At 44.5% G+C, this 24,900-nt stretch overlaps 1 protein-coding gene across 1 annotated transcript in view; it reads right to left on the bottom strand.

The window, feature by feature from the left end:
- The window catches only part of LOC120991085 (vomeronasal type-2 receptor 26-like), a 243,918-nt gene extending 242,322 nt beyond the window's left edge, over nucleotides 1–1,596 (bottom strand). The window contains exon 1 of the mRNA XM_040419974.1: nucleotides 1,394–1,596. Within this exon, the coding sequence (XP_040275908.1) occupies nucleotides 1,394–1,596 (203 nt within the window). The remainder of the gene's footprint in view (nucleotides 1–1,393) is intronic.
- Nucleotides 1,597–24,900: the final 23,304 nt, after the last annotated feature.

The following is a 24,900-nucleotide window of genomic DNA, read 5'->3' as shown; positions in this document are numbered from 1 at the left end:
AGTAAAAGCTGTTTTTTAGCTAAATAAGCCCACAGATGACATTTATAAGCCCACATTAGGAATCGTGATGAGGCCCTGAACATCAGCATATGTTTAGCTGACAAAGGTGAAACCTGGTGACAGAATCCCTTTAAAAGGGACCTTGAAGCTAAGTTAAAACCCAGCCAAACCTATTAACAGTGGATCAACAGAATTCCTCTAAAGAACAATAGACTGTCTTCTGTCTGGATGTATATGCCGCAACTGGAACCAACATCAGTAAAAGTTGTGAGTTGTAACCTACCACTGTCTACTTCATTCTTCAATTTAATTACAACTGGTTGTACCACCATTAACGGTACTGGCGTCACAACAAATACCACCAAGGGACCCAGCCACCGCAAGCACCCTAAACACCACTGCCATCAAGGGCACCTCAACCTCCATCTAGGCTGGTGCTTCCCTACCACAGAGGGTGCCCCGGAGGATTTCGTGCTGTCTTCCTCATCACTGTGCTGCCGGCCCAGGGAGGCTTTCTGCTAACCGTGAGTAAACCGATGAACTGTATTATTATTGGCCCCTCATTGGCCCACCGTGCACCTCACGTGTAGCCCCTACGGTTCTGGCACGCCACATAAACTGCAGCACACATGTAGACTATGTAATATAACACGGAATGCAGCTTGTTAGTTTCCTTTAGCATCTTCCAGACAAATAAATCTATATTTCTCAATATGAAATTGCAGGATGTACAGTAAGACCTCAGAACCCCTATGGATCTTCTCTTATGGCTACATACGACACACAGATGAAATATGACTGTGGGAAAGAAGCCTTGACCTCTCTGTTCACTGAGAACTAAACATACTTAAATCCTCAGGTTCTTGTAGCTGGAGCTGTAGCCCAACATGCTATAGCGGGTAATATACTGTACATGTGGCGCAAATGCTGAATTCTTCTAGGGAGGAATGCCAACATATGTCGGGCATCACATGGAGCATGTCACATTTGTATGTATCTACATATACTTCTATATCTGAGATCATCTCTATGGTGGCCTATCACATCTCTGTACAAAGCCTGCTAAAACCTGGTATGAATATAGTAGATCTTTTACCTTTTCAACCTATAACAACTTATATGATGATTTTACTGAGAATTTACAATGTTCACCCTCAAAACTGTGAATGTAATTCTGAAGGAGAAGCCAGGTGAACTTTTACCTGTACTTATCCCAGAACGCACATTTATTATTAGATTTTTCTCATCACAGAACTTTTACAAGGATTTATCTCACAGTAAGATAACAAATATATCCCTGTATAGACTGAATACAATAAGAGGCGATCGCCTCATTGATCCCTGTCATTTTCTGTGTGAATTCCAGCTCTGCAGAACTAACATTTGTACTGACCCTGAACACATCCGGTTGTAGTCTCTGCTACCTTTCCAGCGCCATTGTGTCACCCAGGAATGTACAGTGAAGATCCCTCCGATAATGATGTCTCCTTCCTGAGAATATTCATACTCAAAGGTGTAATCCTTCATTACAAGATGACATTGAGCTGCAGGGTCCAGTATCTCAGAATCACAGGTCACACACAAAACCAGGAACATTTTCAGAAAATAACACAAAATGATAGAAATAATTTTGTGCAGTTTCATTGCTTCCATGGTATCTCTGGCTCTGGTGTCTGCACAGGCCTGCATCACTGGGAATTATTCAGCACTAGATCAAGGGATGTGAAAGGGAGAGGTTTATATCTTATCACCGGTCAGGTCTGTACCGAGAAATAAGCACAGTGTCCTCCTGTGTATTATCTAGGAAAGGACGCAAAGTGAGAAAAAAGTCACAACCACCAGGGATCTCTCTGAACTGCAACAAAGAAATCTAAAAGTGTGTCTGTACTTAAGTAAAACTTTTCACATGTTAAAGTGACAGAAACTACTTATAAAAAGATAGGGATTTGGCTTTCAGGGGAAATTTATGCCAAACGTAAAAAGTTCACACTACAGTGATGTTATATCATGAAAGTTGAAGTACAGTAGAAGCAAGCAACCCACTCTTCTTGAAGGGCGGTCCTCAGGTCATTGAGGTTCGGGAGTACACAGTTACGAGCCTCTACATGGTACTTCAGCTCATTCCATAAGTTTTCAATGGTATTCAGGTCTGGAGAAAGTGCAGGCCACTACATTTGAGGTACCCCAGTGTCCATCAGCCGTTTCCTAATGATGCGACCTCGACGAGCTAACACATTGTCGTCCATGAAGATAAAATTAGGCTTGTGTTGTTATGCAGAGGAACAATGACTGAATTAAAATGAAGTTACTCAAGTAGTATGGGCTTGTCACTCTACCAGTCACAAAGTGTAGGTCATTTATGTTTGGACTAGACAAACCTGCCCACATTATAACACCACCTCCACCAATGGCAAACAGTGGCTGATGATGACGTGATGGCGTAGACTGGGTGCATCATGCCCTCCCCCTCTCCTCTGGCTTCGCTCCACCGTGTCGCCTGCTCTGCCTGCTGCTCGGTGTTGAGAGCAGTTCCCGAGCTCTGGAGCTCTCTGTTCCTGGGTCGAACCTCCTTTCTAGTGTGGTGGCTTCTCCATCTGGTTGTGGTGGCCTGCTGTGGATAGTGTCTGCATCCAGCGCCGTCTGCGATGTGGCTGTGACTTTTCCGGTCTCGGTTGCTGCCCACGTGGATTCTTCTACCCGTCCCTCTCCTCCGCTCCCTAAACTGCCTCCAGGATCTTGTGTATCTGCTGAATCCTACTGAATTTCTTTAAGGAGACTGGTGAGACCTTTCCGTTTTAGTTCGAGCTTTTTTTTTTTTTTTTTTTTTTTCACAACAAACTAATGAACTAATGTAGTAATATATAACTAGCTTATTTAATACCACTGCCTACTTGTTGAAGTTGCAGTTCCTCCGGCACTGATTGTTTTTTTTATTTGTTTTGTTTTTATACGTGGACTTCTTTCCTCTTTCCTTGCTCGGCTGGCTGCCTCTCCCTGAGTTCTTGTCTTTCCTTACAGAATAAGGCCTCATGCACATGACCGTGAAGTTTTTTGTGGTCCGCAAACCGCGGATCCGCAAAAAAAGGAAGCAATTTGCAGAACGGAACGGGCGGCCCATTGTAGAAATGCCTATTCTTGTCAGCAAAACGGACAAGAATAGGACATGCTATATTTTTTTGCAACGGATGCGGACAGCACACGGAGTGCTGGCCGTATATTTTGTAGCCCCATTGAAGTGAATAGGTCCGCACCCGAGCCACAAAAAATGTGTCTCTGATGCGGACCACAAAAATGGTCGTGTGCATGAGGCCTAACTGATTAACTGATAAACATTCAAGCAGTTTATCTGGGGGGGGAAGAAAAAAAAGAAGAGCAAAGAGAAGGAAAGGAAAAAATGGAAGGAAAAAGAAAAAAGAAAGAAAAAATGAAAGAGGAAAAAAAAGGAGAAAAGGTGAGAAGAAAGAAGGGGAAAAAAAAGGACAAAAGGAAAGAGGAAAGAAAATAAAAATAAGGAAAGAAAAGGGAAAGAATAGAGGAGGGGAAAGAAAGGAGGGAGGAGAAAAAAAAAATGAAAGAAAGGAAAAAGGCAAAAAGAGGAGGAAAAGGAATGGGAAAAAAAAAGAAAAAGAGGGGAAGAAGATAAAATAAATAAATAATGGGCCCTAAGAAGGGATGAGCGGACCCGTGGATGTTCGGTTCGGCCGAACTTCGGGTCAAAGTTCAGGTTCGGGACCCAAACTCGAACCCAAAACCCCATTGAAATCAATGGGGATCTGAACTTTGGTGCACTAAAATGGTTGTAAGATAGTCGTAGTAAGGGCTAGAGGGATGCAAAAGGAAGCAAAATGAAGGTAAGAGCAGGACAGTTGCCCAGCAAACAAATGTGGATAGGGAAATGACTTAAAATAACATAGAATAGAAAAAATAAAAATAAATAATCTTGAACTAGGAGGCGGAAGTCAAAGTGGAGTAGGAGGTTGAGGAGGCGTGGCGGTGTAGGTGGAAGCGGAGGAGGAGGTAGCCAACACTGTTTTTGTTGTTTTTTTAATAAATTTTTCCTTTATTAATATTTTCTTTATTTCTTTTTTATTAATTTGTGAAGACCCCAAAACATTGGGAAACAGAGAATGCAAAAAGAAAGTGCGCTGGAGTCTAACAATGGCTGGGTGCGACCGGTATACATGTCTATTCAGCACAAGGTACGGACTAGTCCTGTGGGATCCATGCCTGGTTCATTTTAATGAACGTGAGCTTGTCCACGTTGGCTGTGGACAGGCGGCTATGCTTGTCTGTGATCACACACCCCCGCCATGCTAAACACACGTTCGGACAATACACTGGCTGCAGGGCAGGCCAGCACCTCCAAGGCGTAAAGGGCAAGCTCAGGCCATGGGCCCAATTTGGAGACCCAGAAGTTGAATGGGGCAGACCCATCAGTCAGTACGTGTAAGTGTGTGCACACGTACTGCTCCACAATGATGCTGAGATGCTGCCTCCTGCTAAGATTTTCCGTATAAGCTGGTTGTTGTTGCGTGCTGACAAAGCTTTTCCACATTTCGGCCATTTTGGCCTCCCTTCTGAGGTGCTGGCGGAGCCCCAGGTGCGTTGGCGACTTCTTCCTCCTCCTCTGCCTTCGCCTTGTGGTTCCACTGAGCCCCCGCTGTCAGGTGGGAATGCCATCAGCAGAGCGTCTACCAGCATGAGCTTGTAATCGGGCATCTTCCGATCACACTCCAGTGACGGAATTAAGGACAGCACGTTATCCTTGTAGTGGGGATCCAGCAGAGTGGCCACCCAGTAATCAGCACTGGTTAGAATGTTGGCAACTCGGCGGTCGATGCGCAGGCACTGCAGCATGTAATCACTCATGTGTGCCTGGCTGCCCCTAGGCAATGAAAAGCTGTTCTCTGTGGGAGGTGTATAGTCTGTGTCCTCTGTATCCCCTCCTCATCCTACTCCTCATCCTCCAGAACTGTGTCCTGGCTGGACAGTTGTGTACCTGGCCTCGGTTGGTGCAGGAACCCAGCCTCCGAGCCACTTGTGAATGACTCCTCCTCTTCCTCCTGTGCCACATCCTCTGCCATCATCGCCCGAAGCATTTTTTCAATGAGACATAGAAGTAGGATAGTAACGCTTAGGATGGCGTCATCGGCACTGGCCATGTTGGTGGAGTACTCGAAACCACGCAACACGGCACACACTTGTTGGAGCTGAAGTGGTGCTGTTCCGCAGACTGACTCACCCCTCTGTGCTACAGCTTAAACTCCACTATCGCCTGCTGCTGCTCGCACAGTCTCTCCAGCATGTGCAAGGTGGAGTTCCACTTTGTGGGTACGTCGCATATAAGGTGGTGAGCGGGAAGGCCGAAGTTTTGCTGCAGCGCAGACAGGCGAGCAGCAGCAGGGTGAGAATGCCGAAAGCATGCACAGACAGCCTGCACTTTCTGCAGCAGCTCTGACATATCGGCTAATTTTTCAGTACCCTCTGCACCACCAAATTCAGCACATGTGCCAGGCAAGATATGTGCATCAAACCGGCTAGGCCCAGAGCTGCTACGAGATTTCGCCCATTATCGCACACCACCAGGCCAGGCTTGAGGCTCAGTGGCACCAACCACTTTGTTCTGTTGTTCCATGTCCGTCCACAGCTCCTGCGCGGCGTGTGGTTTCCCCCCAAACATCTGAGTTTCAAAACAGCCTGCTGTCGTTTGCCCCTGGCTGTGCTGAAGTTGGTGGTTCAGGTGTTACGCTGACCGGATGAGGAGGCGGTAGAGGAGGAGGCAGAGTAGGAGAAGGAGGCAACGAGAATCGTCCTGCAATCCCCGGTGGCAGAAGGAAATGCGAAAAAACTGCTATCTGCCTCAGGCCCAGCTGCCACTGCATTTACCCAGTGTGCAGTTAGGGAGATATAATTTCCCTGCCCATGCTTACTGGTCCACGTATCGGTGGTTATGTGGACCTTGCCACAGATGGCGTTGTGCAGTGCACAACTGATTTTGTCTGCCACTTGGGTATGCAGGGCATGGATGGCACGCCTGGAAAAGTAGTGGCGGCTGGGAACCACATACTGTGGGACAGTAACCGCCATGAGGTTTTTAAAAGTCTCCATCTCCACCAAATGGAATGACAGCATTTCAAATGCCAGGAATTTTGAAATGCTGAAATTTAGGGCCAGGGATCGCTGGTGGGTAGGGGGGTACTTCCTCTTTCTCTTCAGTGTTTGGGGGATGGACAGCTGAACGCTTCCATGGGACAGTGTGGAGATGCTTGGTGACTAAGGTGGTGCTGTTGATTCGACATCCTCTGTTTGCGGGGTGGCAGGTGCCACTGTCACTCCAGAGAGGAAGGAAGAGGCCAAGACTGCAGCAGAAGAGGGAGCACGAGCAGCCTGAGATCTTTCGTGGTTTTTGAGGTGTGTACTCCACTGCAGCTCATGCTTTGCATTTAGATGCCTGGTCATGCAGGTGGTGCTCAGGTTTAAAACATTTATGCCTCGCTTCAGGCTCCGATTGCACAGTGTGCAAACCACTCGCGTCTTGTCATCAGCACATTGTCTGAAGAACTTTTACGCCAGGGAACTCCTTGGAGCTGGCTTTGGTGTGCTCAGTCCCTGGGTGCAGTAGCGGCTGTACTGGCTAGGGGACGGCCACTCTGCTTTTGCACCCTGCTCCCTCTTTTGCTGTGCGGCTGGCACTGTGTGAACACCACCTCTTCCACCGAACTGCACATGTCACTCGCATGACCTTGATTCCATGTGGGGTCTAGGATCTCATCATCCTCCACATCATCTTCCACCCACTCCTCACCGCTGCCCTCCTTGCCAGTCTGCACACTGCAGAAAGCTGCAGCAGTTGCCACCTGTGTTTCATCATCAGAGACGTGCTGTGGTGGTCCTCCCATGTCCACATCCTGAAACATAAGTGGTTGGGCATCAGTGCACTCAATCATTTCCACTTCTGGAGCAGGGCTAGGTGGGTGGCCCATGGAAGCCCTGCCAGCAGGGTCATCAAAAAGCAGAAGAGACTGCTGCATGACTTGGGGCTCAGACTGCTTGCCTGATTTTCAAGAGGGTGAGGTGAAAGACGGACGCCCATGGGCTGCAGTTGCCAACTCTGAGCTTTCAGCAGTGGAACAGGAGGGAGACAATGTAAAAGAACTGGAGGCACTGTCAGCCACCCAATCTACTACCGCCTCTACTTGTTCTGGCCTCACCATTTGTACCGGTATTCGGGCCTACAAAATAATGCTGAACGTTCTGTCACCTATGTACACCTGAGGAAGGTGTTTCATTTTGGCGTGTAACAGGCACAGATCGACCACATCCTCTCCCTGCAAAAGGAGCTCCACCAACACCAGCAGCACCACGACCAGGGCCACGTCCCTTATTTGATACTCTCCTCATTCTTTGAGGTCACCCCCGAAATAACAGACGGATTAACTATATTAATTTCCCTGTCACGTATGCAGGTGTACCTCACACAAAAAATGGGTATATGTCACCCACCGATCTAACAGACGGATTAACTATATAAATGTCCCTGTCACGGATGCAGTGTAGGTGTACCTCACACAAAAATGGGTATATGTCACCCAGCGAACTAACAGACATATTAACTATTATATTTTTGTGTTAGGGGTACAAAGATGGTGCATTGCACCCACAAAAGATCACTATAGTACACCCAACCGAATTAACAGCCAGATTAAATATTACATTTATGTGTCAGGGGTGCCAATATGGTGCATTGTACCCACAAAAGATCACTATAGGTCACCCACAGAATTAACAGTGAGATTAAATATTATATTTCTGTGTCAGGGGTTCAAAGCTGGTGTATTGCACCCACAAAAAAATCACTATAGGTCTCCCACAGAATAAATAGCCAGATGAGATTCCTAACACTTTCCCTCACTTCAGCTGCCTGCTTCCTGTCCCTGCACTACACAGAGCTGATAGTCGGTGCTACATGTGATCCAGCTTTTATAGAGGCTGGGTCACATGATGCACCAGCCAACAACAGCAATGTCATTAGTAGACATGGCTGTGATGGCTTCTAAGTGCCCACAACTTAAAAGTTTGTTGATTGGCTGCCCTGTAGCCTTTCAACAAGCTTTATTAAATGCCCGAACACCAAACTCGAACCCGAACTTTTGCTGCAAAGTTCGGGTTCGGGTCTGGATACCCGAACTCACAAAGTTCGGTACGGACCCGAACTTTGAAGTTCAGGTTCGCTCAACACTAGCCCTAAGCAAAATAGGCACTCAGCGGATTTCTCTGGGGTAAAATCAACCCCGAGTGGCAAAGTGGCAAAAATAGACCAATTTTTGAAGTCTCCAAAGATTACTATGAGAGCAGGACAAAAAAAGCTCCAGGATACTAGCATAGTAACCTAGTACATAAGGCCGAAAAAAGACATTTGTCCATCCAGTTCGGCCTGTTATCCTGCAAGTTGATCCAGAGGAAATAATAATTCTGCGGACACAGTGGAGGAAGTAATGAAAGAATTTTCTCAACCTCAGACACTGATTCTTTCCCGTTAAAAGAAATATTGCTGGCAGTAAAACAAAATGGGGGCTTGATACAGGATATCTCAATAAAGCTTGCATAAATTCAGATTGATGTAGTCCTGATAATGGAGGACGTATCTAAGATTCGAGACAGAGTCAATATTGTGGAGAACCCCATGGGTGTTCTACAGAATGAACTTAAAATATCAAAAACTGAGATCTCTATCTTAAAGACGGATCTTAATATGCTTAGAAAAAAAGTGGTGGACCTGGAGGACAGGTCAAGGAGCTGTAATGTGAGAATACTGGGGTTACCTGAGGGTGCTGAGGATTTTTCCCCAATGTTTTTAGTGGAGAGGGCACACCGGGTCCCCGGAAGAAAAACCAATCCCTAGGAGGCAGCCACGGACATTTCTGGTTAAGATATTGGTCTTATGGGACAGAGATATGATACCAAGAAGGGCGAGGGAGTGTCCCCCTATTGTATATAATGGGAACAAACTGGCTTTTTTCCCGTATTTTTCCATAAAAGTCCAAGAAAGGAGATGTACTTTTACTGCGGTTAAAAAGCGTCTACAAGAAAAGGATATTAAGTATTCATTGTGTATCCAGCTAAACTTCGGATCATCTTTAAGGATGAAACCCATTTTTTTGATACCTCGGATCTTGCTATGGACTGGCTTGATCGAAATAATATCTGATTAAGTTGTATTTTTTTTTCTCTTGTTTTGGTAGCAATGGTGGGGCTTAGTGGTAGTGAGAAGGGGAGGGATGGTCATAGTTGAGAGATCTGTTGCAGAATGTGGTTGATCAAGTGGATTGGGGAGTTAGGGCAGGGTTGCGATGCGTCTCATAGGGGGAGGGAGGAAGGGCTTGTTAAAAATTTACATACTGTCGGTAGGGAGTCTTATTCTTTGACTTAATGTCAGTTCGAATTCTTACTTGGAATGTTCGGGGGTTGGGGGATAAATTAAAGAGACAAGCGGTCTTTGATCTTGTGCGGAGACAGCTACTAGCGATGGTTTGTCTGGTGGAGACTCATCTTTCTGAGGAGACCTCTCGGCTGAACTGCAGGGGATGGGCTGCGCAGATGTACCACTTCACCTTTACCAGTTATTCTAGAGGAGTGACAGTCTTTATTCATAGGGCGATTTATTTTGTCTGCGAGGCATCGTGTGTTGATGAGCAGGGAAGATTTGTTTTCTTATACTGGAAAATTGCAGGGAAATTATGTATCCTGGCCTTTGTTTATATTCCACCTCCGTTTTTCTTTTTTGTACTTAATTCCTTGTCAATGTCTATGGATCAATGGCCTGAATGCCCTTAATTAGTTATTGGGGATTTTAATTGTGTCATCAATCCGAATATAGACAGGGTTTCTATGGTGGGGGAGTGGCCATGCTTCTGTCAGGAAGCCGGCTTTGAGGATGTTTGGGGATATGTAGGGCATGGTAGAAGAGTATACTCATGTATAAGTAAATCTGGAAAATCTATGTCTAGGATACAGTAAATCTCACCTTAATGAATATAAAATTCATGAGTTATGTTAAACGGATGAAATATGAGACAAGGTCTCTCTCGGACCATGTGCCTTTGTCCCTTGAGCTTTGTATGGCTCATGATAGGAATATGGTGAGACCCCCATTTAGACTAAATCCCTACTGGATGTCAGTAAACAGGAAACTGAGCGTTTTGGGGATATTAATTATAATTTAGCTAAAACTCAGGTAGTGTGGGATTCCTTTAAGGCCTTTATGAGGGGAATTTTTGTTAGTAATACTGCTAATTTGAGGAAAGGGTATGGCATCAATAAGAAAAACTTAAAAGAGCTAGCGTCATTAGCCACACATTTTTATAGGAATAAGACAGAAGAAAATAGAAAAAGCTATGCAGAAGGCTAGTCAAGCCTATTCTGGCTTCTTGTTGGAAAAGGCTCAACAGACGTTATTCTTTAATGGTCAAAAATATTTTACAGAGTCAGGGCGTCCGGGAAAACTGTTGTCCAGAGTGATTTCTAATCAAGAACAAAAACAGATAGATAATATCCGCCTAATCAATGGTAAAATAGTTAATGGATAGAATCTTATAGAGAGAACCTTTTAGGATCACTTCTCAGATCTATATAAAGCAAGTACTAATATTACGGATGAAATTATGGATTCCTATTTGGATGCCATCTCCTTTCCAGTCATCACTGACACCCAAAAGGAAGCGCTAGAAGTAGATCTTTCTATGCAAGAATTGGAAGTGGCAATTAAAGCATGTGCTGGCAACTCCTCTCCTGGATTAGATGGATTTCCATATGAATTTTATCGTAAATATCGAGAAATTATTCTCCCTAGGCTTTTTAGGGTATTTGTTGAATCAATTGAGGATGGGAGCCTTCTAGAGTCAATGACAGAAGCAGTTATAATATTAATTCTGAAAAAAGGTAAAGACCCCCTAGATTTGGGGTCATATAGACCTAGATCCTTATTAAATACGGATGTGAAGCTTCTCTCAAAAATTCTGGCTACAAGGCACTCTAATGTCATCCCTTCTATTACTCATCCAGACCAGAATGGTTTTATTCCAAATAAGGGTACCCATTATAATCTCCATCAGCTGTTTACAAATATTCAGTCCCCCGGGAGGATCTCTCTCTCCATCCTGTCTTTGGATGCCTCTAAGGCCTTTGACAGTGTGGAGTGGAGATTCCTTTGGTAGGTTTTGGCCAGGATGGGATTTGTAGATAGATTTATAGACATCATTAAACTATTATATAGATCTCCTTTGGCGAGGCTGAATGTTAATGGGACTTTGACATCTAGTTTTGACTTGATTAGGGGCATGCGTCAAGGCTGCCACTATCTCCATTGCTATTTGATATTTATATCGAGCCCCTGGCTTTGGTAGTTAAACAGGATGCCAAAATCAAAGGGTTTGGAACATTAGGGATTGAAGACCGCATCTCTATATGCGGATGATGTCTTATTTTTTATAGATCATACAAACACAACTCTTCCACGACTCATCCGATTGGTTAATTCCTTTGGCGGAGTTTCGGGTTTGGATATAAATTGATCAAAAAAATACTCTTATGCCATTAGACTTTGTACCCTCTAATGAGGGTTTTCTGTCTAAGTTGAATGTCTCTGACTCTTTTAATTATTTGGGCATGATTATATCCCCTAAGATTGAGAAATTTATACAGCTTAATTTGATTCCACTGGTAACTAAGCTGAGGTCCAAAATTGGGATGTGGCTCCAACTTCCCTTATCGAGAGCTGACAGAGTATCTCTGGTTAAGATGGTGATTCTAACCCAATTCCTTTATATTCTTAGAAACTCACCTATATGGATAGAGGATAGAATTATCAATGACTTGTTGTGGGGAAGAAAGCGAGTAAGGCTAAAACTGGAATATTTGTATAAACCATTGAAGCATGGGGGATTGAATCTTCCCTACTTCAAGGGTTATTTTATCGCTGGCCAGTTATGGTTTTATCGCGAATGGCAGAAAAGTGCATTCTTTATGACTTTAGTGAGGGGATCCTCGTATAACAATGTATTTACTTTACTAAAATCTGGCCAATTAATCAATCGGGAGCAGGATTATAAAGAGGTCAAAAAGTTATTATCCAAGTCTTGGGGTACCATTAGATCATGGCTGGGGATAAGAGGATCGCTTCAATGCACCCCTCTTTGGTATAACTCTCATTTGCATATTTTGGAATAGTTGGGGATCATTTTTGGCACAGGTGGTGAAGAATAGAGAGATAGTGTCCTTACTGAATTTAGCACAAAGGGTGGATGATTTGTCGTGGTTTTGATATTTTCAGTTGTGATCTGCACTTTCTAGTTTAAAGGATAAGTCTCTTTTAGAGATAGATACTTCTACCTTCTTAAATGATTTGATAGGGAACTTAGAGCACAGGTTGAAGATTGCAGATATTTATAAATTATTTCTTAAGGTATTATTTACTAAAATGCAATCACCAGGACAAAGGGCCTGGGGAGTTGACTGCCCAGGTAGTCAAATAGAGGGATGGGGAAATATATTTTTTAATTTAAGTTTACTCTCCCACAATTTTAATCACATTTTGGTACAATTTAATATTCTTCATAGATTATATGTCACGCCCTTATGGCTTTATAAATGTGGGTTAAGAGATAGTTCTAGGTTCCCACGGTGTGATTTATTAGGTGCAGATCACATACACATGCTTTGGTCCTGTCCAGAATTAAAAGAATATTGGACTGGTATTAATTATTTTCTTATACACAAATTGAAGTTACAGATTCCCTTTAAGATATAATGTTCGATATTGAGTGATCTCTCTGAGTTAAGAAGCCACAAATATAAAAAGATTTTTTTATGTAGAATACTATTGTTGGCCAAACTCCTGGTTACTCAGGCCTGGTTTTAACAATATACTCCAGATGTGAATACATGGATACATTTGGTTAACAAGGTCAAACATTATGAGAATATCCTATATAAGCAAAGAAATGCTCAAGATAAGTGGACCAAGATATGGGAGGCCTGGAGTTTTTAAAACTCGGTATAATTCTTCGTTTTTTTCTTTTTCTTTTTTTGTTTCTTTCTTCCTTTTTCTTTTCTCTTCCTTTCTCATGTTTTCTAATGAGTGATAGTGAGATTTGAGATGCATTGCAAGAGGGGGGAGATTGGGAATTGGTGGTTTATGGGGATAGAAAACTATAATAATATTGAATTTTGAATTTGTACTAAAAACTGAATTGTATTTCTTTTATTCTAATAAACATATGGAAGAAAAAGCCAAATAGTGGCTGATGCATAGCACTCTCCTTGACGTCTCCAATAGAGATGAGCGAATTTCTCAAAAATTAGATTTGGTCAGTTCGTAAAATTTTCCAAAAAGATTTGTGTGACAAACTGCCATTTGCCACTGGGCATTGTAGATGACTTATGGCTAGCCTCCTGCCCTACGACTATGGCCCCGGGACATATTACCCTTCAAGAACAGAACTATGCCGCATGTCTGGACTGTTTTTAGGACCGAACGCGGTCAGCGGTGTACACTAAAGAATCTATGGAACTGTTTTGGGCAGGAAATTGTGCTTGCGGTCGGTCATAAAGGACTTCCACTTAACTTTTGATCCGCTGGAGGGATTTGTGTGATTTTTGGAAGTGTTTATGTTTGATGTAAGCTGAGTTTAAATATGTAATTTTTATGGAGATGGAATGTATGGTTTTAAAGTTACATTGTATGTTTAAAAACTGTATTTTTACTGTCTGTGATAGTTATGTTAATCCATAATTATATCACAGACAGAAATGGAGGATTTTGTGTGTTTGGGTGGGGATTCCTGTCCTGTTGTCTCTCTGTGTGTATTGGCGATGTCCTTTGTCCTGAGAGATAATTGAATTACTTCTCGGTTGTCTCCAGGACAGAGGATATTGTGTATTCGTCTGTCTGTGGTGATTGCATCAACCCAGTGTGAGGTAATTCTATCACGGACAGAGGGGAGGATTTTGTGGGGATGTGTTGTAATATATTGATTGGTTGTATTTCAAACCCCTGTGGGCAGTACTATGTTTTTGGTTTGTGAATAAAAGAGGCTGTACGTGAAGTACAGTCAGTTCATGTTTTTCTAACCCTTCAAAACGGAGCCTCGTCTCGTTATTGGAGGGAATTGCTGTGTCACGCTGGGGATTGCTATGCTCTGCATATTCCCTGGAAGAGAGATCTTTCCCACACGGTCCTGAATGCTGGAGGTTCATTCAGGGTGGAAGGAAGACGGCGCGGCTCCAGTTAAGCTACGGCGGTTGTGGAGTCTGTGGTGGTTGTGGTGTCCAGTGCGGTGCTTGTGGTCCTCGGCGCAAGCTAGGAAGCGTCCATTAACGGAAGCGGATCCGTTACAATTTGATTTTATACAAATTCAGTTGTGACGGATCACGTGAAAGAACAGCTATTTCCTGGCTGCAGAGAGCCTGTATAGTGATGTAGAACACTGTGCCTTGCAGAAACATGCAAAGGGAGTCCAATGTTGTAGTGAAACAGTACTTTAAGTCAGTAAGACACGCAGATGACAGGCGTCACTCTTAGAATCACTTCACTTATTTGGTCAGTTACGGTCAGGTATGAAGCACCGTGCAGCGGCCCAAGATCCTAATATAGCGTGAAAGAGCGCACTCCTTTCACACCGTCAGCTGATCACCATGTGATACAGGCATTATGGCTTCTCCAAAGACAGGATCCGTTGTGTGTCTCATTTTTTCATCCTTCTGACAGATCAGAAAAAGTGTAAAAAAAAAGAAAAATGGTGGCCCCATTATAGAGTAACTAGGGTGGGAACAGCATAAGAAGTCCACAGATTAGCCCATTGAGAGTATGGTGAGGTGGCAGCAGCATGAGGAGACCACAGAGTGGCCCAGTAACAGAGTGTTGGGTTGGCAGTAGCATAAGGAGACCGCAGATTGGCCCAGTCACAGAGTGGTGAGGTGTCAGCAGCATGAGAAGTCCAAAGAGTGGGACAGTGACAGTGGTGAGATGGCAGCAGCATGAAGAAACCACAGAGTGGTGAGGTGGCAGCAGCATGAGGAGACCACAGAGTGTTGAGGTGGCAGCAGCATGAGGAGACTACAGAGTAGTGAGGTGGCAGCAGCATGAGGAGACTATAGAGTGACCCTGTGACAGAGTGTTAAGGTAGAAGCAGCATAACAAGACCACAGAGTGGTGAGGTGGCAGCAAAATAAGGAGACCAAAGATTGGCCCAGTGACAAAGTGGTGAGGTGGCAGCAGCATGAGAAGTCCACAGAGTGGGCCAGTGACAGAGTGTTGAGATGGCAGCAGCATGAAGAGAGACAGAGTGGCCCAGTGACAGAGTGGTGAGCTGACAGAAGCTTGAGGAGACCACAGAGTAGTGAGGTGGCAGCAGCACGAGGAGACCACAGAGTGGCCCAGTGACAGAGTAGTGAGGTGGCAGCAGCATGAGGAGAGTACAGGCTGGTTCATTGAAAGAGCGGGGAGGTGGGGGGCAAAAGACTAGCCAGTAACAGCACGAGATGGTTGGTGGCAGTAGGATCACCTGGCAGCAGGTGTTTGGCGTCAGGCGGGTGGTATCAGAATAATAGCTGAAGCAGGTAGCCAAAGAAACAGGTCTCTTTTGACAATGTTTAGGTGCGGCACTATGGATGATCTAGTGTGTTGTATCAGGCACTGGTGTGTGGAAATACTGGCTGATCCACGCCTGATTCATCTTCACAAAGGTGGAAAAGTAAGTTTTCCTTGTGGTAACTATGGCCCCCGCCGCACTAAACACCCACTCTGATCACACACTACTGGCAGGCAGGAAAGCTTGTCCAGGCAAACTCGGCCAGTTGCGGCCACAAATCAAGTTTGGCTGCCTAGTAGTTATGGGGATCTTTGATGTGTGGTGGCAGGGTGCAGTCTAAGTATGCCACCACTTGCTGGTTCAGGTTCTGTCTAGCTGCTGTTGCTGGTGAGTAGTTTTTTCACTTGACGGGTGAAAAAACTGATCATCAGAGACTCTAGACTTAAGTTATTGCTGATGGAGCTGGTACTGATCCTGACCTCCCACCCCCCCAGCAGCCATGGCAGTGGAACATGAGTGCAGAGGGCCCTGCTGGTCACTCTTTCATGAGGATGGGCGATGGCGCACATAGTCAGCGGCTAACTGGCTACATAGAATGTCTCAATAGTAATTGAGTTTGTCCTCCCTCTCAGGTGGTGAAAAAAAAGGCCCCATTTTGGACTCATAGCGAGAGTCTAATATGGTGGAGAGCCAGTAGTGAGCCCTGTGCCGAATGGTGACAATTCAGCTGTCCCTACGCAAGAAACTGAGCATGCATTGGGCCATTTGGGAAAGTGACTCAGAGGGATTCCCTGCCTTCATCTCCACAGCATACTGCCACGGTGTGTCTGGGTCATCTGCCTTGTCTTCCTCATCGCTCCGTAGTTCCTCCAGCTGCTCCTGCTCCTCCTCTTCTGTCACCTGTGCAGAAAAACCACCCATTTCTCTACACATTGCTTGTGCTCAAATGTCCTCCTTCCCCTACAGTTCAGCTCCCACAGGGCTCATGTGGCCGTGAGATGTAGTCTCCACATCTCTTTTCCCCTGGCCATCCACATTCAGCAGCATCTGTTCCAGGACATGAAGCAGTGGAACGACGTTGTTCATCCCGTAGTCCTGGCGACTGACAAATAAAGTGGCCTCCTCCAAGGGCCGGAGCAAATGACCAGTGTCCCACATGAGTTGCCACTGGCTACCATCGAAGTTACACAGGGGAGTACCTCTGTCCACCTCAATCATCAAGAAATCATTTATAGCCTTTCTCTGTTCATAAAGTCAGTGGAGTTCCAATGGGTGGACACGTTGCATATTAGCTGATGTTGGGGGATGCCATTCTGCCTTCGCAGCTCAAGGAGGGAGTGCTTTGCAGTGTAAGAGTGGCTGAAGTGCATGCAGTTTCCTGGCCATTTTCAGGATGTCTTGAAGATGGGTGGAAGACTTCAGGAACCTCTATACAATCAGATTAGACATGTGTACCATGCAGGGTGCATGGCTCAGCCTTCCTTGACGCAGCGCCAACACCATGTTCTTCCCATTTTCGGTGATCATGGTTCAGATTTTGAGATGTCGAGGAGAAAGCCAGGATTCAGTTTCTTGATGGAGGATGCAGAGCAGTTCCTCCCCCGTGTGACTCCGTTTGCCCAGGCAAACTAAGTGCAGAACAGCCCTGCACATGTGGTATGCTGGAGGAGCACTGTGAATTATCCCTGCAGTGGAGGCTGAGGACATGGTTGAGTAGGAGGAGGCAGAGGCAGACATTGGCGCAGGACCTACAGCTTCAGACCGTGAAGGCGACAGTGGCGTCACCTGGACAAGTTGCTGGTGTGGCTGGGCAGGAACCACATTTACCTAGTGGGCCATAAATGACATATATTGTCCTTGACCGTAGTTGCAGCTCCACATGTCGGCAGTGCTGTGAACTTTAACAGACACCGACAGGTTCAAGCACTTGATTAGAAACAAATGGACGGCACTGTGCTTCAATTAGGGTCCAGGTGGGCGGTCAGCAGATCGAATCCCCATATACTTGAAATAGAAAGACCAGCACTCCGTGATTTCTTTGTTGAAAGAAAAATTTCTTTATTCGTCACCCATATGTGACACACGTTTCGTCACCAGTCTGTGTCTTTATCAAATAACAGGTGATAGTAGCTCAATCCCACATATACAATACACCATTTAAATACAATTCAAATAACCCGCCTCCTAATCACGTAAATGGTCATGTGACCAGGACCGGAGTCATCCGCCCCCAGACACATGATCAGTCACGCGACTGTGACATCATGTTGCTACGTAACCAGTCCAAACAAAGGTTAAATCTATCCGAAGACAGAGTACGGCAAAGTATGTATCTAGGTTTATATATTGCTAGGCATTTGAGTAATCAGTGATCAATTACAAATCCAAACATAAACATTTTTATAATACACCATTTAAATACACTTAAATTAACCCATCTCCTAATCATGCAAGTGGTCACGTGACTAGGACCGGAGTCATCCGCCCCCAGTCACATGATCAGTCACGCGACTATGACATCATGTTGCTACGTAACCAGTCCAAACAAAGTTAAGTCTATCCGAAGACAGAGTACGGCAGAGTATGTATCTAGGTTTATACATTGCTAGGCATCCGAGTAATCAGCGATCAATCACAGAACCAAATACAAACATTTTTACAATGTATATGCTTAATCATCATGCGTTCCACATGTTAATTCAGATAAAACTGCTCAATGAGTATTCCTTGTTTAGGCCTTTGGGGGCAAGCGTCTCGAGCCGGTGGATCCAATATGCTTCACGTTGGTGGAGCATCTGGATCCGATTTCCTCCACGTCGAGGTAGGGTCACTTCCTCTATAATTTGAAAACGCATTTGTGAGATGCAATGATTTTTTTCTTTAAAGTGCTGGGGAATAGGTAACAAAGTATTTTCCTTCCTGATCGTGGATTTGTGTTTCCCCACTCGATCTTTTATACGCATTGTTGTCTCTCCAACATAACACAACCCACAGGGACATTTTAGTAAATAGATCACAAAACTGCTGTCACATGTAAAGTGACCCCGAATTGGAATTTGTTGTCCTGTGTGTGGGTGTGAAATGTTTGAGCCTTTAATAACATTAGAACAGTGAACACAGTTCAGACAGGGAAATGTTCCCTTCTTGACTGCAGAGAGAGTGAGCTGTCGCAGAGACGTCCTGTCACTACCTATATCCGCCCGGATGATCATATCTCTGATATTTTTGTTGCGTTTATAACAAATCATAGGTAATTCCCTAAATTCCTGAATTGTAGGGTATGATCTTTGTAGAATATTCCAGTGTTTATTAACAACTGCCTTTACACGATCCATCCAGGGATGATATTTTACAATTAGTGGTATTCTCTGCCCTTTATCTATCTTTTTTTGTAATTCTGTTGGACTTTCTATCTTATCTCTCTGTTCATGTAACAATTGGGAGGGATAACCTCTATCCATAAATTTCTGTGTCATTTCTTGCATCCTAAGATCACGTGTGTCCCGATCCATTACAATTTTGGCCACTCTTTTAAATTGCGAATATGGCAATGATTTTTTTACAGTTGAAGGGTGATTACTGTGGAATGAGAACAGGCTATTTCTGTCGGTTTCTTTGACATATAAGTCAGTTGTAATCCTGTTATTGATTCCTCTGATCACCCATGTATCAAGGAAAGAGACACGTTGTGAATCTTGGTGCAAGGTAAATTTCAATTCAGATCTTATGTTGTTAATATAGTCCATAAAGGACATCAGGGTCTCAGTGCCGCACCGCCATACGCAAAAAACATCGTCGATGAAACGTTTCCAAAATATGCAATAGTTTTGATGTAGCTCACTTGGGTAGATGTACTCTCTCTCAACATGTGTCATATAGCAATTTGCGTATGGCGGTGCGGCATTGGACCCCATCGCGGTGCCACACCGCTGCTGGAAAAATGTGTCTTGAAATAAAAAATAGTTACCGTCGCAGAACAATAGAGAGTAAAGAAAGGAAAAAATCCTTTTCTACCCCTGTATATGTGCTCTCATCTAGTAATGCCTGGACGGCTTCCAGGCCCTTTTCATGAGCTATACTGGTGTATAAACGACATACGTCCAGAGTAACTAGGATACAATCCTGCGACAGCTCAATCTCTCGTATTGTCTCTAAAAAATGTTGTGTGTCCCTAAGATAAGAAGGGGCCTTCTTGGTGAGAGGGGTCAACACTTTGTCGAGAAATATTGCAGGGGGAGAAAGGACTGAGTCCGTGGCTGCAACTATTGGGCGTCCCGGAGGCTGTTCCAGGGATTTATGCACCTTGGGGAGTGTATAGAATACGGGTGTTACAGGGTGTTGGTTGATTAAAAATTCAGCTAGCTTTTTATCAATAACATCTTTTTTCAAATTATCATCAACCAAGGCCTGCAACTCCCGCTTTATTGCCCAGACCGGATCCCCCTGCAATATTTCATAGACATTGTGATCAGACAATTGTCCCAGAATTTCCTTGACATAGTAGTCCTTGTCTAATATGACAAGGGCTCCCCCTTTATCCGCGGGTTTAAAGATCAGGGAGTCATCATCAGTCAGATGATTGACTACCTGTCTCTCCTCAGCGGATAGATTGTAATGTATATAATAGTCTCCCTTTTTAAATTTCACAATTAACATGGAGATATCACGCTGTACAAGCTGTATATAAGTTTTACTGGGGTGATATATTTTCGCAGGCATATATTGGCTCTTCAGCCTCAAACCAAACTGTTGCAAGTTTAACATCGATTGTACACTCTCAGTTGAAACAATATCATGTGTAGATACATTTGAAAAATGGCTTTTAAGCCGTATGTTACGGAAAAAGCGATTTAAATCCATGTCCAGTCCAAATGTGTCCAGACTAGCCGTCGGACTGAAGGATAGTCCCTTTTCAAGGAGTCCAATTTGGAGTGGAGAGAGATTCTTGGAGGATAGATTTAATACTAAGGTGTGCTGGGTACCTGTGACCGAGTTAGTCGTGGAGCTTCGGCATCCCCGATGATGGCGTCGGCCTGCCCGCCTGGTGTTGGCCTTCTTGGGCGTCTGCGTTCTCCTAAAAAACTTGTCCGTTGACCAGTTGTGGAGTCTCTTCCAGAATCGGAGGACGCTGTGCCTGCTCTGCGGCCAGGTCGTCGTGGTTGAGATGTAGCAGTGCCGGATTTGTCCTGCCATCTGTATACTTGGTTTCTTTGGTAATCTTCCATGTCCCGAATGTATTTTGATCTCTTTGTGGTTTGTATTGAACTTTGTAATTCGGTACATTGCTTATTAATTTTTTCTTTTAATATATCAAAGTCCTCCTTTTTCAGGCAATCTTTTAATTGGGACTCAGTGGTCGAAATACTTTCTTGGCAATCCGCAATCGCTTTAGTCAGAAGTTCAATTGTTAATATTATAATGTCCAGTGAACATTTATTTAAAATATTGGCAAAGCGGGTACAATATTCAACACTTTCTCGGAAGAAAGTTGGTCGCAGGTTCACTCGTAGTCCCCGTGGAATACGTTTAGAACGGTGATACTCAGCAAGAGTTGTTGCATGTAACTGCAGAGAGACCAAATGTTTGGAGGTTCTCTCTAGATCATGGCTTCTCAGCTCACCTGGGGGATATTCTCAGGAACTCTGCCGATGAATCAATACGTGCCACTATTGCACGGGCTTCCTCATCATCATAGCTGTAGGTACTCATCTGTGTATTGAGCTCAGTTGCACGTGCACGTACCAGAAAATCAGAAATATTGATTAGAAACAAACGGACGGCACTGTGCTTCAATTAGGGTCCAGGTGCGCGGTCAGCAGGTCGAATCCCCATATACTTGAAATAGAAAGACCAGCACTCCGTGATTTCTTTGTTGAAAGAAAAATGTCTTTATTCGTCACCCATATGTGACGCGCGTTTCGACTCCAGTCTGTGTCTTTATCAAATAACAGGTGATAGAAGCTCAATCCCACATATACAATACACCATTTAAATACAATTCAAATAACCCGCCTCCTAATCACGCAAATGGTCATGTGACCAAGACCGGAGTCATCCGCCCCCAGACACATGATCAGTCACGCGACTGTGACATCATGTTGCTACGTAACCAGTCCAAACAAAGGTTAAATCTATCCGAAGACAGAGTACGGCAAAGTATGTATCTAGGTTTATATATTGCTAGGCATTTGAGTAATCAGCACTTTAAAGAAAAAAATCATCGCATCTCACAACTGCGTTTTCAAATTATAGAGGAAGTGACCCTACCTCGACGTGGAGGAAATCGGATCCAGATGCTCCACCAACGTGAAGCATATTGGATCCACCGGCTCGAGACGCTTGCCCCCAAAGGCCTAAACAAGGAATACTCATTGAGCAGTTTTATCTGAATTAACATGTGGAACGCATGATGATTAAGCATATACATTGTAAAAATGTTTGTATTTGGTTCTGTGATTGATCGCTGATTACTCGGATGCCTAGCAATGTATAAACCTAGATACATACTCTGCCGTACTCTGTCTTCGGATAGACTTAACTTTGTTTGGACTGGTTACGTAGCAACATGATGTCATAGTCGCGTGACTGATCATGTGACTGGGGGCGGATGACTCCGGTCCTAGTCACGTGACCACTTGCATGATTAGGAGATGGGTTAATTTAAGTGTATTTAAATGGTGTATTATAAAAATGTTTATGTTTGGATTTGTAATTGATCACTGATTACTCAAATGCCTAGCAATATATAAACCTAGATACATACTTTGCCGTACTCTGTCTTCGGATAGATTTAACCTTTGTTTGGACTGGTTACGTAGCAACATGATGTCACAGTCGCGTGACTGATCATGAGTCTGGGGGCGGATGACTCCGGTCCTGGTCACATGACCATTTGCGTGATTAGGAGGCGGGTTATTTGAATTGTATTTAAATGGTGTATTGTATATGTGGGATTGAGCTACTATCACCTGTTATTTGATAAAGACACAGACTGGTGTCGAAACGCGCGTCACATATGGGTGACGAATAAAGAAATTTTTCTTTCAACAAAGAAATCACGGAGTGCTGGTCTTTCTATTTCAGGTTCAAGGACTTGTCCACTTTCTGCTCAACACACAGTACAGACCAAAAGTTTGGACACACCTTCTCATTCAAAGAGTTTTCTTTATTTTCATGACTATGAAAATTGTAGATTCACACTGAAGGCATCAAAACTATGAATTAACACATTAACAAACAAGTGTGAAACAACTGAAAATATGTCATATTCTAGGTTCTTCAAAGTAGCCACCTTTTGCTTTGATTACTGCTTTGCACACTCTTGGCATTCTCTTGATGAGCTTCAAGAGGTAGTCCCCTGAAATGGTTTTCACTTCACAGGTGTGCCCTGTCATGTTTAATAAGTGGGATTTCTTTCCTTATAAATGGGGTTGGGACCATCAGTGGCGTTGAGGAGAAGTCAGGTGGATACACAGCTGATAGTCCTACTGAATAGACTGTTAGAATTTGTATTATGGCAAGAAAAAAGCAGCTAAGTAAAGAAAAACTAGTGGCCATCATTACTTTAAGAAATGAAGGTCAGTCAGTCAGCCGAAAAATTGGGAAAACTTTGAAAGTAAGGGCTATTTGACCATGAAGGAGAGTGATGGGTGCTGCGCCAGATGACCTGGCCTCCACAGTCACCGGACCTGAACCCAATCGAGATGGTTTGGGGTGAGCTGGACCGCAGAGTGAAGGCAAAAGGGCCAACAAGTGCTAAGCATCTCTGGGAACTCCTTCAAGACTGTTGGAAGTCCATTTCAGGGACTACCTCTTGAAGCTCATCAAGAGAATGCCAAGAGTGTGCAAAGCAGTAATCAAATCAAAAGGTGGCTACTATGAAGAACTTAGAATATGACATATTTTCAGTTGTTTCACATTTGTTTGTTATGTATATAATTCCACATGTGTTAATTCATAGTTTTGATGCCTTCATAGTCATGAAAATAAAGAAAACTCTTTGAATGAGAAGGTGTGTCCAAACTTTTGGTCTGTACTGTATGTGTGCAGGGCTAGTACTGCCTTTTTCGCAAAGAAATGACAGCTTGGGACTCTACACCTTGGCTTAACACAAGCCATCAGTTCTCTGAAAGGTGCAGAGTCCACCACTTGGAAAGGGAGGGACTACAGTACCAGCAATTTGGCCAGGAGAACATTCCGCTTCTGCGCCGTTGGTTGAGTGCACGGGTAGTGTTGTCTTTTTGGAATCACTTCGGTGATCGATTGCTGATGAAATGCGTGAAGAGGAGTAGGAGGACGAGGAGAAGGAGCATCAGGACCAGATGATGGGATGGGAAGACAGCTCCCTTCTGCTGAGGTGGTGGAGCCTTGACCGCAGGAAAAGGACTGCGGGCCACTGGGTAATGCAGCTGTTGCTGTGGAAGGCTGGACCACTAGATCAGGTTCTCCCAGGCCATTTTATGCTGACGATGCATGTGTTGACACAGGGCCGTGGTGACATCATTGACACCCTCACTATGCTTCACCTTCTGCCCCCAGATTAGGCAAATGGCCATGTTCTTTTCCTCCAGCAGTTTGATTAAAAACTGCAACACCTCCAAGTATGCCATTTTCTCCCCAACACTCCGCACTGGCTGACTGCTACTGCTGCCTCCATGAAGTTCTGTACGGCTACTTTCCAGGCAGGTAGGCTCCTGCAAAGCGGATGGTCTACCCCGAGCACATTTGGCAACAGACCTCGCACTGCTTACACCCTGCTGACTCACGGCCACACTACTACCTTGCTGGCTTAGCCGCTGCCGCACGCGCAAGCTGCCACCTTCTTCTACTGATGATGCACTACTGTCTGTACGTCACTGATGTCCCCCTCAAAGGTCTCAGGGCCAGGAGCCTAACTGCTCCCAATATCAGCTCCCACGCAACTCTCATCATCATTACTTGCCCGCCTACCTGAAGAAGCGGCAGATCTTTCCTCCAGATCTTGGATGGGCACTAGCTGCTGACTGTCCTCTAGAAGCTCAATCTCGCTGAAAAGTGGAGCCGAGCCTACGGCATATACTGTAATAGTTTTCTAGCTGAGGGAACTGAAAATGAGAGAGGCAGGTTCATGACAGGTGGGGGCACAGGGCCTGCTCCTGGCCATGGCAACTAAGCGTCGTGTCAGAGAAACCCACCGACTCTTGGCTGGGGGTGACTGATGTCACTTGCGACAAAGTAGAAGACCGAGTCAACTGATCAAGCACCGCTGGGTTTCTGGTCAAGACACGACTGCTAGATGACACTGGGAGCTCAGGCCTGTCTCTGCGACTCTTGC

Source organism: Bufo bufo, chromosome 2 (assembly GCF_905171765.1).
Source record: "Bufo bufo chromosome 2, aBufBuf1.1, whole genome shotgun sequence".
Taxonomy (NCBI): domain Eukaryota; kingdom Metazoa; phylum Chordata; class Amphibia; order Anura; family Bufonidae; genus Bufo; species Bufo bufo.
Note: the sequence above shows the minus strand (reverse complement) of the source record. Positions and strands in the feature narration are given on the sequence as shown.